Genomic DNA, 19,139 nt, shown 5'->3' on the forward strand with positions numbered 1-19,139 from the left:
TTGCTGCACTGACATGAAGGCATACAAGCTGATTGCTGGTTTAATGACGGCAAATGGCTGGAATTGATTGACTTGGGTTCGCTGTCATCCTATCATCATGAATTTAATTTAATTTGTTTAAACAGTATGAATCTCAATAACATTTATAACCACTTCATGGGTGGTGGCGGCTATGGGTTTCACAGATAATGGGAACAATAGCCCAGAACTTGTGTAAAGATAAAAATCAGTATGATAAAAAACATTATATATGCACACATTATGATATTCAGGAATGCATGACATCGAATGATTTTGGAGATATGCTATGAAATTGTCTTAAAAACAAACAATGAAGAAAAAAATCCTCTCACTATGTAATCATAATGTCTTTATTAATGTCCTAAAAGTGGTTTTGTGAAGCAGCCGGAACCACTGAACACATGGATGACAAACACGCAAACCAGTGCGATAAACCCTCGTGGCATTTACATGAGGGTACTTTCGAGCTCCAGACACATTAAGAAACGGGAAGGGATGAGATAAAACTCCCAGAAATCCCACACATGGGAAGATTTTTGATGTCATCTGTAATTCGAAGCCATTAAATGAAGCTCAAGGGAAAGGGACCCGTTTCACTCGAGTGGTTTCACTGGTTTACTGTGTGTCTGTGTGTTGGTGGAATCCGCTGCTGTGCCTGTTGAAAATAAGGGATGTTCCTACTCTTCCGACCGTCTCGATCAAATTCAAGCTCTTGTTTCGATGAACAGCATGCTTGTGCTGCTGGAGCAGGCCGCAGATGTCGTCTGTCCGTTTTAATTTATCTGTCTGTCTTCCACAAAGCCCTCGTACAACACTTGGGGGAAGAAACTAACTTTTAATTTTACATTAAATGGTCACTATTATTGCTGTAGTTCAGGTTATTGTTGTTGATTTTTTTTTTCCTTTTTATTATTTTTTTTTGGAATTGCTGCTGTTATTCTTTTTTTTTTTTTTTTTCCTCAGAGCACTGTCGGTATTCCAGTTGTGTTGTTTTATTTTTTTCTGCTGTGTGTGAGTCGGTGGTAGTCTGCTCAGATCAGATGTTTCCAGGGACCAGGGAGAGACGTTTTGTTCACCTCCATCAGAATTTAGTCTCAGATCTCTTCCTTTTAATCTGAATGCTGGCTCGCACTCATTTTACTGTAGTCATTAAACATCTGTACTGTAAGTAACACGGCTTATCAAACATGTTACAGACACGTTCAGAGTCCTGTGGCTGACTAGTTTTACTAGCATGATGATGTGGCAGGGAGTGACCTCCAAGGTCCTCCCTGCTCAACTGTGAGACTAGAATATCCATAGTTTGTTGATATTTTTGTTATACGATGACAGGGAAGGGAAGTTTGCAGTGAACCCCCAAAGACTCGTGATCTGGATTAGGTGTGAGTCTTCCCTCGAGTCTGGTATGGTACCGCGTGCAGAAGTGCACCTTCAATCTCTCTGTCACTCTCCCATTGTGTCATACTGCAAACGGTCCTGTGATGTCACGTGTGAACGAGTAACTGCGACGAGGGGTGGGCGATATGGCGAAATGAGAGAAATTGACTGTTTACACTGTGGTGTGTGTCCTCTGAGCATATCTGAGGCCTTTGTGGGCAGTGTTGTAAATCAGTGAGCTGTTTAATGGCAATATTGGATTTTATGGTTTTGCTTCTGAAGTGCTTTGTCTTTTCAAGTATTTACTTTGATGATTACCCAGAAGCTGCAGCAACCACCAGCTGCGCACTAGATTACGCTTAATTCGGTTGATTTTTCAGAAAATGTATTGTATGGTCATGTATATCAGTATCAAAAGAAATCATTTGTATTGCGAAAGGGGATTTTTGTCCATGTCGCCCACCCCAACTTCTAAAACTATCCGAAATTGAAGGAAAAAACATTTGAAGAGTCTGTTTATTGTTCTCTCTGTAGGGACTTGGCTGATTCGATACAACGCTGGCCTACAGTTCAGGCCGCGTTTGGTTGACGCTGTTGGAAACAGGTTGCGTGTGAAGCTCAGTTCAGTCAGACTACTCATGCGGAACAGAAGTGTGTGAATTTGTAGACTTGATGTTTGACATCTGAACTCGTCACTCCCCGTTCGCTTACAGTAAGATCAGCTCAGAGAAGATCAGGGAGGATGTGACACAGTGTTTGCAGCAGCATTGATGGGGCCACCTCATCACAAAGCTTCCTGTGGATTTGGGTTATAGTGAGTGGAGTATATATTTGATGTCTAGACTCTGATCATGTATTAAATCAGCTCAGAGGATAATTAAGGGACTGAATTAAATGAGCAGCATTTGCAAACTAATCAGTAAAGCAGCTGCATTGATTCTGCTGCCTTACTGCAGACGCTGCGGTGGATTTGTGTTGCATGTGAACAGAGAATGACAGATTTGGAGTCCAGGCTTTGACCTCGTCACTCCTCGTTTCCAACACAAAGGGAGTGACGATAAAAGAAGCAGCATTGACGGTACTTTAAAGGCTGCGTTGGTACTGAATACGATGTGCGAGTTTTCTGCCTGAACTGGCTGGCAGGCTTCACTCCATCATGACGCAAAGCATCGTCACGAACGGTTTGATTGTGCCAAAATGTCCACCCAAATTATGAGGCGAGTGTTTGCGGGAGCGAAGAGCAGAGCGAGCAGGGAGCGACGGGCAGAAAAGCCCTGCAGGTATTTCTTATAAATTGCACTGTAATTTATTAGTATTATTTTTATTGTTCATTAGTAGATCAAATTTAGAAAAGGGAGGGGAGAATTTGGGAATTTTTATGACTTTCTGGGAAGAATCAGTGACTAAAACTCTTATTAGCTGAAAATGTATTTTAATGATACATGTTTTTTTGGACCATTGATACACGCCGTGAGCGGTACAAATTGCCCCGTTTTTTTCAAACTGAATTTGACCACTTGATAAAGACACTTGCTCTTTTGTAATTTTAATACCATTCAGCCAATGTTATCGTTTCATTTTTTTCCCATAAAATAAAACATGTCGGTAAACGAGAGACACGCTTCTCGTGGTTTCTTTTAATAACTGTTTTTATTTTTTCAATCACAACTGATATCATTTTCATTGCAAGGATCAAGTGTTGTGGATGAGGTGAAACAGAGTTCAGACCAGAGGAGAGTTCATTTCAGTGCACACATGAAAACTAACTGCTTCAATAAATTAAATATTCGTATGTCTCACACAGTATTTTCCTCATGGGCGGGGGGGAGAGGGGGGGGCACAGGTCATGCAGTAACACATGGAAAATACAAAACAGCAAATAACACCATTCACCCACAAGGCAAGACCAGGCCAGAGAAAGGTCAAGGAAACACTGCAGTATTGATTTTACACACCCCAATGTCCCATGAAATGAATATTCAAGGTGTGTTTAAGATATTCTGCCCTTTTAATCCAACACCCTTTGTGTTATTGCCCGTTTTAAGACATCCAGCGTATGAACACTGCAGCGCCGGCTTGACCAAACTCTTCACAAGGCTTTAAGAACGTCTGATTAAGTGAAATCACCTTATTGGCGCAGTCAGCAAAAGGTCAAATTCAGCACAACATGTTTTCTACTGATAAAAAGGAGTAAAGGGGGAACTTTTATCTTGTCATGTTGTGTTGCACATTGCACTCTCACATGCTTAACACACATGTGCTCTGATTAGACGGAGAAAAAACATGTTTGTTACATGTGACCTTTTTTCAGATGAGTGTATTTCATCAGCATGATCAATTCATGATTTAAAAAATAAGACACAGCGGGTCACAGTGACAGGAGACAAACCTCGACGACAGAAAAACGTGATCTAGAAAGAGAAAAAAAGGGTAAAATCTGCTTTTAGTTTCTACAATTATATATTAAATGGAGAGAAAGGGGGAGATTAACACATGAATTTTTTTTTTCCCCATTCAACTTTATCTTAATTCACTACCAAGGCGATGGAATCAGGATCGTCTAAACACTACTTCACATTTTACTCAGACTTATCCGTAAACGATATTTGTGTAAGGAGTCATTTTCACTGAGCGTTTAAAGGACAAGTTCACTTTTTTTTTCCAAGTCCATCTCATCACAATACTCACATCCACTGAAAATGACCGGCAACTGTGATCACTCCTCATTTCCATTCTGGTCCATTTACACTGTAAGAAATGCAGGGCTGAGATTACGATTAAAAGCTGATTAACTGGCAAATATTTGCCAATTCCACCTGTTTTAATTGTTGCCTTACTTGGTTTTATACTCTTGTAAACTGAATGTTCTTACGGCCATCTTCTAAAATTCTCGTTAATGCCTCTTCAGGAGGACTTTTTGCACAGGAGGAGGCTTTAGGAGGTGGCCGGTGTTGAGAGAAAAGATGACGACAGTGACTGATTTTTTTAATGGGAATGTGAGTATCGCATTAAGGCGGACTGAAAAAAACGTGTACCTCTCCTTTAAGAACAAGGTTGGTGAACAAAAGAAATTCTGGGCTAAACTCTGTGTGGTCAGTTTCTCCCTGTAGCTGCCTGAGACAACACGTGACGTCGGTTTGGCAGAACGATCACTCGCACGGTACACTGAGAGGAGGAATGAAGAGCGATCAGCGGTACAGCAACGTCACAATCTCTCACAGAATCTCATCTAGATCTCAGAGGTGTGAACAAATGAGTCAAACAAGAATGAAGTATTCCCAACACAATGATTATCATGAATGAATGAGGAGACATCTGTGTTCATGATGACAGGGAGGGTGAGAAATGATTCCTGATTATTCTGGTCCATCAGACCAAATGGATTAAGTTGGCAGCAGGACATGTTCTGACATCTTAGTTGGTGGATCAGGCTGAAGGACATGGAAGTGATTCTGCTGGTTTGAAACTCTTCTCGAGAACAAGCAGCTCAGCCCAGCTTCTGTGTTCTTACTGGCTAAAGTTTCTTGATTTGGGGAAAAGGGCGGGATCGGGAAAAAAAACAAAACTAAACATGGTGTCGTGCGCCTTAATGGGCCTTCATCTTGGGTTGGGTGATTCTGCGGACAACACTGTAAAGGACTCCGAAGTTCTGGAAAAGGAAAAGGACAAGAGACGGTGTTCACGTCATGTTTCCAGATGAGAGAGACCCACACCTCAAACACAGACCTCAGTTAGGAAAATGTTATGTAAGCATATGATAGTGTGTGTGAAGGTGTGTGTGAGGGTGGGTGAAACCTTGTAAAGTCCTGAAGTGGCTTAATTAGGGTCATTGAGAGGGTGAAGGATGCTTGCCTCCTCTACTCTCGACTGAAACCTCTTAGATCAGATTTTTTACATTTATGATAATGCAATAACAATAAGCCCGAAAGTGCCCTTAAGTACAGAAGAATGACTTCATTTAAGGGCTCATTTAATTATTTGATTTAATTATTGAGCAGCTGCGTCTGTTTAATGTTTGGGGCTGTAAGTTTTCGAGCTTTTCCGCTCTAACAAACTGCCTGCTGCAGCTGAAAATGATGTTACGTATAAGAGCAAAGAGAGACCAGACAGTTCAACAATGAGCTGAAGCTAGCTGTAAATCTGAGTGCAAATTCAGGTGATATCTCTGTAGGGCCAACACAATGAGCAACACATTTATATAATATGGTGCATATCTGAGAGGAGACACAGATCGATGCATGAACACAGTGACTTACCTGGATAGCCAGATACATCATCCCTAAGTAGGCAGCAATGCAGACGGCCAGCAACAAGTCAAAAATAGCAGGCTTCACTCTGAGAGGTGAAGAGGATCACCAGTGAGATACAGAGACAAAGAGAGGAATGATTTTCCAGAGAGGAACACAGCCACAAATGATCCTCTGAGTGATTTCATCTTTCAGGACTATGAGGACTAATTAAAAGCAGCCGAGATGGCCTCACAAACATAGACAGGTGTGTGCGGTAAATTAGCACCACTGAACTGCTCGGGTCCATACAGCTTTGTTAAGCTAATAGCAAGTTGTCTGAAATTCACACAAAGGGAGTGACGATAAAAGAAGCAGCATTGACGGTACTTTAAAGGCTGTGTTGGTACTGAATACGATGTGCGAGTTTTCTGCCTGAACTGGCTGGCAGGCTTCACTCCATCATGACGCAAAGCATCGTCACGAACGGTTTGATTGTGCCAAAACGTCCACCCAAATTATGAGGCGAGTGTTTGCGGGAGCGAAGAGCAGAGCGAGCAGGGAGCGACGGGCAGAAAAGCCCTGCAGGTATTTCTTATAAATTGCACTGTAATTTATTAGTATTATTTTTATTGTTCATTAGTAGATCAAATTTAGAAAAGGGAGGGGAGAATTTGGGAATTTTTATGACTTTCTGGGAAGAATCAGTGACTAAAACTCTTATTAGCTGAAAATGTATTTTAATGATACATGTTTTTTTGGACCATTGATACACGCCGTGAGCGGTACAAATTGCCCCGTTTTTTTCAAACTGAATTTGACCTAAAGATATTAGCACTCCGCAAGTGCTTCATCCCAGCACCCTGCAACAACAGACAACAGACTATACAGCAGCTCAGAGGAGGAAGAGGAGCTCATTAAACGTACCTGTAAGCATTCATAGTCTGCTTCAGCTGGTCGTAGAACACAAACTCTGGATCCCTGAAGACAAGAGCGTTAAAAGCTGTTAAATGACCTCAAGATAAGAATACTTGCACAATATAGATCATGATGACAGACAGAAAACAAGCTGCTGTTACAGTCAAATCCGACATGAAAACTTGTTTTACAGGTTCAGTGGTTCAGTCTTGCATACATAAAACTGCGCGTTCGTCTTTTCTTTACCTTTTGTCAGCTTTGACGTAGTGTCTCTTAACATCTTTGAGGTAGTGTCCGAGGTGATACTCCAGAGTGGACACCACGCTGCTGTCTTTGTCCACCAGCTGAGCGGCTCGGGGCTGCGCCGTGAGCCAGTCCACCACCGCTGATAGCTGCTCCTCCTGAACCTGCTGGCGCGATGAGACAACAGCTTTATCACGACGCAGGTGCACAGTGCAGCGAGTGTTAGCACGGTTAGCGCCAGCACATTTTGGCTACATCTGCCATTGCATGAAGTGTTGCCTCATGTAAACAAAGTAGATAACCGCACACACCCAAAACTCTGTTTTCCCTGTCAACGGTCAAAACGAGTCTCCTAACATCTTCTATCTGGTGGGAGTTTTCCAAAAGATCCATTTTCAATGATCTACAATGCAGTTTGTGTGTGTAAAAAGGCCAAAACACATAGAAAAAGCCACTTTTAAAAAGATGACGTTGACTGGATATAAGAGCGGCTATTTAGCAGCAATTTAGTTTAGACTGACCATTTGTTCGGTGAAGATCTGCAGGTCTCCAGGAGCCCCCTGGTTAGAACAAGAACAACAACAATAACGTCACAACACAGGCAGAAAGCAGACACAGGGACTCGTGTCGATACGTTTTCTCCATCTGTGCGTTCACCTTTTCAGTGAGGTTGTAGATAACTCTGGCCAGCGCCTCTGCTACCACTTTGGTGTTCCTGCCGAGTTTCTTCACATCTACGTGAGGCCTGTAAGACACAAACACAGGTGTGCAGACAGTTAGAGAAGGTGGAAAACAACCAGGAGAGGAAGCAGAAACCCTGAGCAACAAGGAGAAAGTGAGGACAGAGCATCCGTTTCCACACAGGTGGGCTGGAAGGCAGGAGGAAAGAAAGCTGAGCAAATATCAAATCAACTGACAGGTCAAGTGTGAAACTGCAACACAGAGCAGATAAATGGTTTACTAAGGCACAGAGAGATGGGGAGATGGATGACTACAGGAACAGTATGCGGTTAAGGAGAATGGAAAAAGAGAAGACATCAAACCGAAAACCTCACATGCTCGTTCCACATCCGGCAAAGTGCATAAATACAGCTGTGAATGGTGTAAACTATGCACTGCTCATGTCCTCGCAACACACCAGTCTTTCCATGAAATGTGCACAAAGGGATCGAGCGTGATGGGACAGAGCGCGGCGGCTCAGGAGAGGTGGAAAGGAATGGATCTACGACAACACCGACCACATGAGCGAAAATGAGCCGGCAGCTACAATGGAAACTCTCTTTCTTTCGGTGATTCAGAGACTTGCAGTAATGAACCCACCCAGCAGGGGGCTCTCCCGCTCCGTGGCGAGAGGAGGGGGACACTGACCGCACGTCCATGATGCTGGAGCGCTGCGCCAGGCGGTGGGACGCCAAGTGGGACAACGTGAAGGCCGGCAGCCGGCGTATCCCGAAGCGCTCATGCTCCCACGCCAGCATGTCGTCCGCCAGGTTGATTTTCTTGTGGACCATGGAGAACTTGACCTCTGGGTACTGACTAGCAACCACCTGAGAGGAAACAAGAGGGATATTACCCTATTAAATTTCTATTCAAAATTTCTATACAGGCGATGAGATAATTAAATTAGACCCATACCTCTGCTACAAAATAAGAGCATGTCTTAACATGTTTTTGTGCTGACAGATTCAGTAACTTAAGTGACTCGGTGGTGGATGGAGCCTCGGGTTTCTCACCATCTCCAGCTCCCTGAGCAGAGCATACTGAGGAGTTCCCTCTTTAGGAGGTTTGGACACATGGAGGTGCAGAGAGTCTCCGTTCCCCAGAGTGTCCAGACATAACACGAAGGCCACGTTGTCCTGCAGCAGACTGGAGTCTGTGGAGGAAGGGAGAGAGAGGAGTGAGCAACAAGGAGAGAATTAATGATCAAGTAAAAAAAAAATTGGAAAGGTGAGGAAAAAAGGTGACAGGTGACAGGTCTACACACAGAGACATATACAAATATTTTACATGGTGGCATCTGGTCATATGGTTTAACATAAACTGGTAAACATTGTATGAGACTACCGAGCTGTACCTGTGTGGTCCAGATTGTCCTCCAGCCAACGCTTGGTGCCCTGGTAGTTAAACTTCCCCCCACCAGACACGAAGAACAGCAGGTTGTACCTGAACACACAACATGATTCACAAATGAGTCACATCTACAAGGAAAGACTGCCTGAAAGAACCTGGCAGAGGAGGACATGTGACACTGGGACATATAGACAGAGACTGCAGCGGTAATCTGTGAATATCAGCGTTCGTGAGAAACAGATGGTACATCTTAAAAGGGACAAATCAAATGAGCAGTGGCTTTAAACCTAAGTCCATTCCTCCTTTACTAACTGCTCTCTTCCTTCCACTCAGCTGCTATGAAGCACATTAAGACGTAAGAATGAGCCTGTACCATATTATTGACCCCTTTAAGTGTTATAACACAATCGGATGTGATCCTTCCTGCCAGCAGAGTGCACAGATAATGTTCAATCTAGTCTCAACAGGCATTTGGAGAAGGACAATAAATGTGATAGACATAGCAAATACACTTTGCCTTGAGCTCAGATGAACCACTCAGGTCAACAATCAATACCACTTTTATGTTTCATCATATATACAGAACAATGCATGCAATGAGCGTGCGGGGCAGAGCTTCACTGAGGCGTCTGTGCTGATGCCAATGTACAAAAATTGTGTATAAACTGTTTCAACAGCTATTTGAGGCTCGTGAAAGATCCAAGAACAGTCTAAATGCGAGCGCTGGTATCATTACTCACCCCGCATGTGTCCTCTTGTAGGTGTAAAGTTTTGAGAAGAGACGAGCCAGCTCTAGTAACATGGACACCCCACTACCGTTTGAGTCCGCTCCGTACGACAGCCACTGCACGCAACAACACAAACACAGTCAGATTAGTGTCCCGGCCTGCTCTCCATTCGTTAGCGGTCGTGTTGCATTCCTGCGTCATTTCCTGAGCTAGAACTGTATAAGAGCAAATCAGTCTGGAGACTAAATTAAGTGTCAAATTGAACCAAATCTGCCAGATATTTGCTGATACAGAACTTCTTCAGCTGCTAAACCTCCTGTACATTTTGAAGGAGCCAGGGTTTATTGGCAAGAAGCAGTGAACGTACCGGAGCGACACCGAAAGAGTCGTAGTGAGCAACCACTACGATAGTGGGCAGGTCCTCTCCTCCGACTCCAGCCAGACGGCCCTGGTGAATAGAAACAGGGCAGTTAGGCAAGTTCAGGATTCAAAACTCATGCACTTTCAAACTTCTCGAAGCCTTTATAATCACATCTAAATTGTTGCTTCAAATGCAACGGCGAAATATAAAGTCGACAGAATTCCTTCATACCCACAGTGTACAGGACAGTAAACTGTCACTTGGTTTGTGTTACCAGCTGTGAATATTAACAGATCACTGCCCCTTTGTATGAAGGTTGATCTCCTTTCTGCAGGTCGTGCAGCATGCCTTCCTCTCCATTTTTAATATTTTTCACACAGCTTGGCACGATGCTAAAGCAACAACAAAATCCACCTTCTGTCTCGCAGCTAAGGAGCAGTTACAATAGTTAGCCACCTTCCATGTTCCTGCACACACGACATCAAAGGTTACGAGTGGTTGATGGTGAAACACCAGATTATGTTGAAAATCAAACATCTTAAAAGGAGCATATTCAAATTCAAGCATAATACTAACATAATAGGCTTTGTGTTAACCCTGCAAGTCATATAAACTAAAAGGCAGAAACAGGATATCTAAAGCACTACATTCCACCAGACCAACAGCACTGTGTGTATCAGACTTGAGGCTGGCGGTGTGACAGTGCAGAGTCGCAGTGGGATACAGTCACAGTCGACCTCCTGACCACAGACCTCTGAGAAAAACCTCACTCCGTTTCCTAATCCCCTGCAGTGTGACTAAACCACTTGCTCCTTCTGGTTTTAACACAGAGCTCAGCTGAGAAAGTCCTGAACTAACACTTCTCGCCTGCTTTGTTTTGCTCCCTTTCCGGCTCAAATTGTTTGATCTAATATGATCTTCAAACAGCGATCAAAGCCGTCTAAATCCCTTTGTGAATTCTTGAAACAAAGGTACAGAAATACAGCCGCAATCGATTCTTGGAAAGTCTCAATGAAAACAGTTGACGCTCATCACGCCGAGCATTAATAATCTCCTTGTTAAGGGTGGAAGACTCTCAAGTTCCCCTCATTTTAATTCAAATTTGATCGCTAAAGCAGAGGGAAAAAAGCTTAGCGCTAAGCATTTTTAAGTCCTGTCAGGCCACCAGGCTTGATATTGTGTGTAAATCCATCCAGATTTTAAAATTCCAGGCTTTCAGTCCATACAGCTGTTTTTGTTCTAGGACTTATGCCCACCCACACGCAGAGACAGCAGGCAGAACACACAACACTTCCCTAGCCTAATAGCACAACATGGACACGGCTTCAGGTACCAGAGGACCGTCTCTGTCCACCTCACAAGGGGATCCTCCATAATTTGGACAAATGGCTCATTTGTGAAACCCTTTTCTCACTCAAAATGTTCGGTAACTCACTTTCTGTAAATTACTGGTTTACTATCTCAGCTAAAAGCCTCAAAACACACCTAACAAGTCACGTCAACAACGCCCCAGTCAAGTCACACAGCCTTTTAATCTTTTTCTCAAACAGCAGACTTGGCAAACAGGTTAGAATTCTTTAACACAAAGAATATTTTTCAGCCAGAGAGTCTTTACAGACTAAGGAAAGGAAATACCGTCAGAACGGCGGTAAGTCAGAAAATGGCCCTCTGGGGTTTTCCAAAGATCGCCGGTTATTCATTTTTTGGAAAAATCGGATGCTTTGCCTAAGCTAAGTACATGATTAGCCTAAGTGGGACTGGAACTTTTACCATCCGCACAGAACGTTGACCGATAACCACTAAAGATGTTCCTTTTATTTCATAAAACACACAACAGAAACTTAACGCAGAAGCCTTTCCAAACCAAGCACAAAGAGCTGCATTTTAGATATTTCAAAAATGATTATCAAATCACCATACAAGGAAAATGTAATCAACACAGCCTGTTGACTGTGGGAGGAAGCTGGATCCAGCTCCCAGAGGAAAACTACGCCGACTAAAGCGTCCACAGAAGGGACAGAGACAGAGGTGAAACCAGGGCAGGCCTGCTGCGTCCTAACCATCAAGCCACTGTTCTGCCTAATGCTACTGAAACATTATTCTGCAACCCTCCGTCTGCTGCTTCTCAGGGTATTTCTGTGTACACAAAACTGCTGGTAGACCAAAAAAACACATACTTAGGATAAATAATGAAAACATAAGAGCGCAGAGTTTACAATACTGCAAACTGTAATCTGCAAAAACCAACATCTTGGAAAGCCTTTCTAATCTTACGAGTGACTGCGTATTGTTTCATGACTCTGTGTGTTTGAATTGTCTTCAGCTTTTGGTTCAGTCTCTCACCTCTAAACTGGTGATGACCCAGTCACTGATGGCTTTGCTCTGAGCTCCACTGGTGACCATCTGGAAGCCGTTGGCTGTGGCCGTATGCAGCAGCACTACAGAACAACAACAGAAAACATAAAATTTGAATTGACTGGCATTTTCACATCATGCACAGAGCCTATTGCAGTGAGATTTTAAAGCATTTATGTTTTACTTCTATGTATAATAAAGACATAGAGAAGTCTAGAGAGGATAACTGTCCACCTTCAGCTGCTGATAAAGAGCCCTGTGAGGAGGAGGAGGTGAGGGTTTGGGTGTAGATGGACAGCAGCTCATCATCCTCCATGGCAAAGTAGACGGGGACGATGGTCTCAGTGGCCAACATCTCCGGCTCCAACTCCATGAACTGCTGCACAACAAAAACAAACAGAGGGGAACAGCATGTTTACACACCAAGCTCTAACTGTTAGCTTGAGACACTGATGGACCAAAACTGAACAAGGGAAAAATCTGATTTAATTCCTTTAACCCTGCACGTTCAGCATTGCTCATGTTTTGAGAGGAATGTACACGATAGGAGATAGCTACAGTGGCAAAGAGGAGACAAACTGCGGTGCAAACGAACGAGCTTTTCTACAATATCTCACCACAAATGGAAATTAGTTATGTAACCAAACGAGTAACTATTCTAATGCCTACCACTTCAAAAGACTAATGATCCCACTCACAAAGCAGGAGGTCTATTTTGTCATAACTCGTGCCAAGTGCTTTAGTGGGATAACATCCGATCTCTGTGAGAGGAGAGGGTAAGGAAGACATTGTTCTCTGTAACTTCACGACACAGCTCTTCCTCTAAACCTTTCCCTTTGTTTTTGAGTCAGCATCTGTCAAATAAACTGCGGGCTGGAACAACACTTGCCTCTCTGCTCTTACCACCGTTGAGGTGCCCTTGAGCATGACATGTAACACAAACAAATTCAGCCTGAAGCAGATGAGCTTGTCGTTGATGATTGTGGTGAAGGACACTGCTCAGGAATGTCAAATAAAACTTGGCAGAAATAAAAAAAAAGGGACTTGTACCATGCACGAAGACTGACAACAAAAATGTGGATGACTATGATTTTTTTTTTTTTTCTACTTGTGCCGTTTACCTCCAGCACGAGCAACAGCACCAGAAATCGATAACAAAGAAATGTGTGACTACCTGCACTATGTCCTGAGGCACAGCAGACATGTTCTTGGGCAGGATGATGACCACAGCCCCAGCTGACTGACGCAGGGCTTTCTGGTACTCTTCATAGGAGAAGTCTACCAGCCGCATGATAACACAGCGACGACTTAGTACCTCTGCCTCCACAGTACGGGCCTCTGTGTTCAGGATGGCATTCCTGGTACCTGAGGGTACAAAGACACACTGATCATCCATTATGAAACAATAACTCCTGTCTTCACAATGGGAGGAAGGAAAGTATCCTACTATTAAAGCACTGAGCTGTTAAATAGAGACTAAGATAAATCAAAAGTCACTAGAGTTGGGCAATCTGTACTCTACAGTGGAAATGAGTTTACTGGGAGAGATCTGGCAGAACTGTTTCCACCGCAGCAGCTATCCCTTAGAGTCTCATAAGAAATGCCTCATAAGTTAATGTGAGGACTGCTTACCGTGTTTTTACATGATGTGGTGGTGTTAATGCACCTCTATGCTGCTTTGCCAACAACAGCAGAGTGACAAGAAAGCACGGAGGAGGAGAGTGAAATTGTAAATAGAGCAGGAGGCACTGCAACCAACCCAAGACAAGGAAGAAGAAATTGTCACTGAAGGGGTTGCAGCTTCTGTCATGTGAGCAGGGTTTTGATTTAGAAAATCTGACAAAGACATTTACTGACTTGAATTTAGAGAATAATTGCTGTATCGTGATATATGTTGTCACCATGATATATAAAATCATTGAAAAATGGACAGATTTTGGCCATATCGCTCACAACGAAATGTCACCATATAGTCAAACTAATGACGAGGCTAAAATAGAGCATACATCAGACAATAACAGGGGGCTGAGTTTGGCTGATCTCTTTGTCAAGTCTGGTAGCATTTATTAAATTTCAGCCAAAACTTGGCACAGGAATAGCCATGGCTACTTATTATTCTCCTTAAAATGAAACAAGCTATTTAAGCAGTTAAGAAATCAATCCATCCATTCATCATTTTATTATAAATAAAAACTAGCAAACTATGCGAGCGTCCGTATTGTGTCTGTGCCGTTTGAATTGGGTATATTTCTTTTTTTTTGCAATATTGCTAATGCCATGATGTATTAACAGTTTGTACAGTTTAGTATAGGGATTAAACACTTAAGAATGACAGTCAGATGTAACTTTAAGGAGTAATGATCTTGATATGCTTCTAGGAAGTGAGTTAGCTTGATGCTGCCTGCTAGCAATGCTAAGCCACGCTAGCAGCTAGCTAGCTATCGCTACACTACATGTTGTCATTGAACCGTTACTTCAGATTAATTTGACGTTAGCTAGAGACAACAACAAGGCTAGCTTGAGTTAGCTGTTGGAGACCGATCTAATTTCTGGTCAAGTTAAGGCGGTAATGCTTCCACTTATTCCGATGTGATACACTAGATAAATAGCTGCCTTACCGTACGGCTGTCCCTGCAGGTCGTACTGCTGCATGCGGTATACCGTGAACTCATGTGCCGCCTCGGCCGGCAGCGGTGACACCAGGATCAGCACCGCGGGGATAAATACAATGAACGTGAGGGGAAACGAGGATTTAAACATGTTATCAAACACTTCACTAGCCTCCTCAAACATCGTGGCAATTGTATTCAGCGCACAGCTAAGGTGAGAATAGTATTTTCAGCTGTCACCGTTCTCAGCAACTGACAGCTGGGGACCCCGTGAAGCTAACCAGCCAACCTCAGACCAGAATCAGAGCAGCTGATAAATAATTCTGATCAGGCAAGTAGCTGGACGACCAATCACTACGGACTGGGACTAGAACTAATACAGCATTACTACCAGTTTATGAAAATAGAGTAATACAGTGCAATATTTACTGGTTAGTACGTGTTTATTTAAGATAATTATCTGACAACTACATATTTCAAAGTGTGTTGAATCAAGGGTCCTTCGGGAATCTACTAGGACAGCCAGAATTGAAGTGCCGTGTGTTATTTAATGGCACTAGGTGGCGCTGTACACCATAGAAATTTACTATGACAGCGGTACTGTGAATAATGTCATCTGGATTACAGTTGACTGATATTTAAAATAAATGTTCAGACTTCAGTTTAAAGTGTAAAATACATTAAAACGTTAAAAGTCTAATTCTTTTTCATGAACTTAATTATGCCAGAGGTGCACCCATCAAATTAGTCCAGAGTACCTTTCACACAATAAAGCACTTCTTGAAGCACAGACAAGTCTGTAACCAGGATCACTGTGGTCAGGAGTCTTGTGGGCAGCTCTTTGTCTGGTTTGGTTGGCGACTGTATGACTGTAGGCTGACACTTAGCTGTTTGATCATTCCCAGGCACATTGATCTGGAAAGAAGGTCTTGTAAAATGTGTGCAATGAAGAAAGGAGGGCCCTTGAAGTAACACTGATGGTGAAGTATACTCTTCAATGTTATTTTTATGTTATGAATCAATCAATCAATGAGCATTTCTGATCAATTTCTTTCAACTACACTACAGAAATGGATTCTGCTATCCTGCTGTGTCCTGCTGTTGTCCAGCACATGATCGCACACTGGAGCAGAGAAATATATTTTATTTATATATTTTTGTTTCCACCAGACGTTTTGACCAAGTTTTAAATCATGAAACTCAATAATAAAAATCAAAAGCCTGAGTCCAGTTGGGTAGAGCTGAAAATCATATTCCCTCTCTCTCTTTGTCTTCGCTCCCTGTCTCTCGCTCCCAGGGCTGCTCTGCTAAGTGGCAGATTAATGCTGATATGATGTCCTGCCATCCCACTTAATGGACCTTGGCGTCATTATTTCCTGTTGTATAAGTAATCCATGCCCAGGCTGTTGAGAGAGCAAGCAGAAAACAAACCACAAAGCCAATATGGACGTTGAAACTCATTGTAATAATTTCACATTATTGAAAAATGATCATTTGGAGATCTGCTGACAGGGGAAACATGCTGACTGACATAAAGACAAACGCAGAAAAGAGCAATTGTCTGAGGAGGAAAATCGCGTTCTTGTATGGATGCTGTGTGAGTGGCACGGCAGCTCTGGTGTCATATGAATCTAATTTCTCCAAATTCATAACATCCTGTTATCGCAGCATCATCCGACACAGCGGCTCAGCAAAAATGCACGAGGTCACATTTTTTTCACTCGATGTCGCCTCGTCCAAAAACAAATATTTTTTCCAAACATGACTGTGTGCACATTACAGTGAGTACACATATACACACACACTACTCACCTAATCCTGACCTTCAACCCTAACCCAAGAGTTCACCCTAAAATTTTAATGATTGACTTTGTGAGGACTTGTGTCCCCATAAGAAGACGAGTCTCCACATGGTGGCTTTGTAAACAGATTTATGCAACCACAACATGAGTAATACACATCCACAGATACACACGTACACACACAATGCATGAGCTGTTCAGTGTCCTCATTTCTTTCCAGCACTCCTGGGAATGTCCTGAATCAGACCAGCCTTTGCTCCCGACCCCCGGCCGCAGAAAAACACTTTCTCTGTGCGACCACACAAAAGGTGCAGTCAGTGTGTGTGTGGGTAAGTACCGTGGATTAACGAGAGATTAGCTACCTTGCAGTAAGTAAGCAATTTCTGTGTAGCCTGTCTATGTAAGTGGCCTCCCCCTTGGTTTATTGCCCCTTCCCCATTCTCCGAGGATGCTGTCATTTTCTCACCACGCTGGACGGCTGCTCAAACACTCGCAACACTGAAGCGTTTCAGAATACCACAGATATACTGTAAGAGGGAATGATTTCTGTCATGGGAACTGTGCTGAAGCCTCCACACAGACACAGCTATCAGCACACAATGACAGTCTTTCTAACCAGGACCTATGGAGCAAGTTTTCTGAGTCATTCCCCCTTAAAAGACCACTGTAATCCCCTTGTTAATGAGCAGAAGTTTAGAAAACAGCAAGGTCCTGCCTGATGGAGAGATCTAAGAATAAGGGAGGGGGGGCATGATATGACAGAGTGGTCAGAGGATCTGAATCATTTCGATGTGAATACTACTTCATACAGAATTCACTTTTTTTGAGCTGGTAAGTTACAGCCGCTTGACTACATAGTAACTGGGTCCTGGCGCCATTATCATGTGAAGTGTAGTGAAGTTAAAGTAGTGAAGTTATAGTATAATCAGGATCAGAATCAGAATCAGAATTCCTTTATTGATCCCCGAGGGGAAATTGTTTTTTGTACAGTGCTCCACACAAAACAGAATTACAGATTAGAATAAAAAAAGAGAGAAAGAACAAGAAGGAATAAATATATATATAAAGGCAATATTAAGAAACAGAATAAACATAAAATGGAAATAGTCAAGTAAAATATGAGTACCTCACAAGTCCAGTTTTGAGGTATTTGTTGGTATTTGTTACTTTTCTAACTACAGCACCATGAAATAACTTACAAAAGGCCCCCAAAATATACTACTTACTGTGTGCTTTCTGTAAACATTGTACTACACTTACGTGACAAATAAATGTGACTGGCTGTGATGTAAATTCAGATTTTACTAACAAAATATAACCTTTAAAATATAATGCATTATAATTCATTAAACTATCCAGCATTATATTAGAATTAAAAGCTCCACCTTGAACAGATGTGAAGTAAATTTAAGTATGTTGTGCTGATAATCCCTCTCTTTCAACTCCAAGTAAAAATTTGAATGCAGGACTTTAACCGTCCAGTATTAATAGTTTTGAGTACTTCTACCACAGCGAATACCAACATTCCCAGTAAGAGAAATGCCATCCCTGAATGTACTTGTTACTTGGTGTCAATATGATGATTAATATTAGAGACCCGGTCAACACACTGAGGAAAGCAGGACCTAAACGGCTTGTTTCGGGATGATTGTCATTAATTCAATAAAAGAAAAGTGCAGGATTAAAAAATACTTATTTGTGAATTCTTAAATTGCGCTGAAACTGGAAGATTCGGCCCGAGGGTTTGAACTGCGCTTGTTCTCTCAACATGACCTGGTAATAATGGATCTGGTGTGTGTACCGAGATGATGGCTGCCTCTCAGTATAAAATACGACCATGCTTTTCTCTCCTCTCCTGCTGATTTACCGTGATTTGTGGCCACAGGCCTGGTGGAGGCAATATTGCCCTGGCTTCCTTACGTACCAGGCAATTGATTTACCAATCATTTTCATCAGGGCCGGTGGAAATAAGACAAAGAAAAAGGGATATCATGGTGTATGACAGCTGAGCTGCAGCCACTGAGGCTGTGGGCCTATTTGGTTGCGCAGGGCAACAGTCAGATAATGGATGACGAGGCCTCTTGGAGCCAGCCGTTCCATTAGGTTTTGTTAATGCGGTCAGAGGAGGTTGGCGTGGCTCATCCGCCTTCATATCCACTTTCAGAGACGCTCACTCATGCCGGCCAGTGGATTCGGCCTATCTCTCTCTTCAGCTCTCGCCGCTGTCTTGCTTTATGCTCTTAACCTCCTCTTACAGTACATCCTTGTGTTCCTTCGTCATTTTCTCTCGTCTTCTCTTCTGCTTTCTCACTGTTTTTGTATTTGTTCCTCTCCCTTTTCTCCATGGTTCTTGACAAGGGTTGAGTGGATCCATTTTGTGCTGCTGCTTTAGATTAGCTGGTGGTTTTCTTCAAGTATCATCACAGCCA

At 42.8% G+C, this 19,139-nt stretch overlaps 1 protein-coding gene across 4 annotated transcripts; it reads right to left on the reverse strand.

Moving 5' to 3' along the window:
• Window positions 1-3,024: 3,024 nt before the first annotated feature.
• Window positions 3,025-15,211, reverse strand: ncln (nicalin). 4 transcript variants are annotated; one of them, XM_070960238.1, is made up of 15 exons: window positions 14,918-15,198; window positions 13,474-13,664; window positions 12,534-12,678; window positions 12,288-12,382; window positions 9,951-10,031; window positions 9,596-9,699; window positions 8,860-8,948; window positions 8,519-8,658; window positions 8,154-8,332; window positions 7,443-7,530; window positions 7,307-7,345; window positions 6,789-6,949; window positions 6,552-6,605; window positions 5,655-5,733; window positions 3,025-5,047 (listed from the first exon to the last, which is right to left on the reverse strand). In XM_070960238.1, exons 1-15 carry the CDS (start codon window positions 15,090-15,092, stop codon window positions 4,985-4,987), a joined length of 1,683 nt encoding a protein of 560 aa, XP_070816339.1. In that variant the 5' UTR covers window positions 15,093-15,198; the 3' UTR covers window positions 3,025-4,984. The 4 variants fall into 4 exon arrangements, with proteins under 4 accessions (XP_070816339.1, XP_070816337.1, XP_070816338.1 ...); XM_070960236.1 differs by having other exon boundaries at window positions 3,058-5,047; window positions 8,106-8,332; window positions 14,918-15,211; XM_070960237.1 differs by having other exon boundaries at window positions 3,058-5,047; window positions 6,789-6,952; window positions 14,918-15,177.
• Between the last annotated feature and the right edge of the window lie 3,928 nt (window positions 15,212-19,139).

The sequence above is a fragment of the Chaetodon trifascialis genome, chromosome 4 (assembly GCF_039877785.1).
Source record: "Chaetodon trifascialis isolate fChaTrf1 chromosome 4, fChaTrf1.hap1, whole genome shotgun sequence".
Taxonomy (NCBI): Eukaryota; Metazoa; Chordata; class Actinopteri; order Chaetodontiformes; family Chaetodontidae; genus Chaetodon; species Chaetodon trifascialis.

What these genes read in the sequence shown, in the direction of transcription:
- ncln (XM_070960234.1), bottom strand. Translation starts at nt 15,092, where the DNA reads ATGTTTGAGGAGGCTAGTGAAGTGTTTGATAACATGTTTAAATCCTCG. An exon ending in GGGTCATCACCAGTTTAGAG is followed by an intron (nt 10,032 to 12,287) that starts GTGAGAGACTGA and finishes TCTATTCACCAG; the next exon opens with GGCCGTCTGGCTGGAGTCGG. An exon ending in GGACAATCTGGACCACACAG is followed by an intron (nt 8,659 to 8,859) that starts GTACAGCTCGGT and finishes CTTCCTCCACAG; the next exon opens with ACTCCAGTCTGCTGCAGGAC.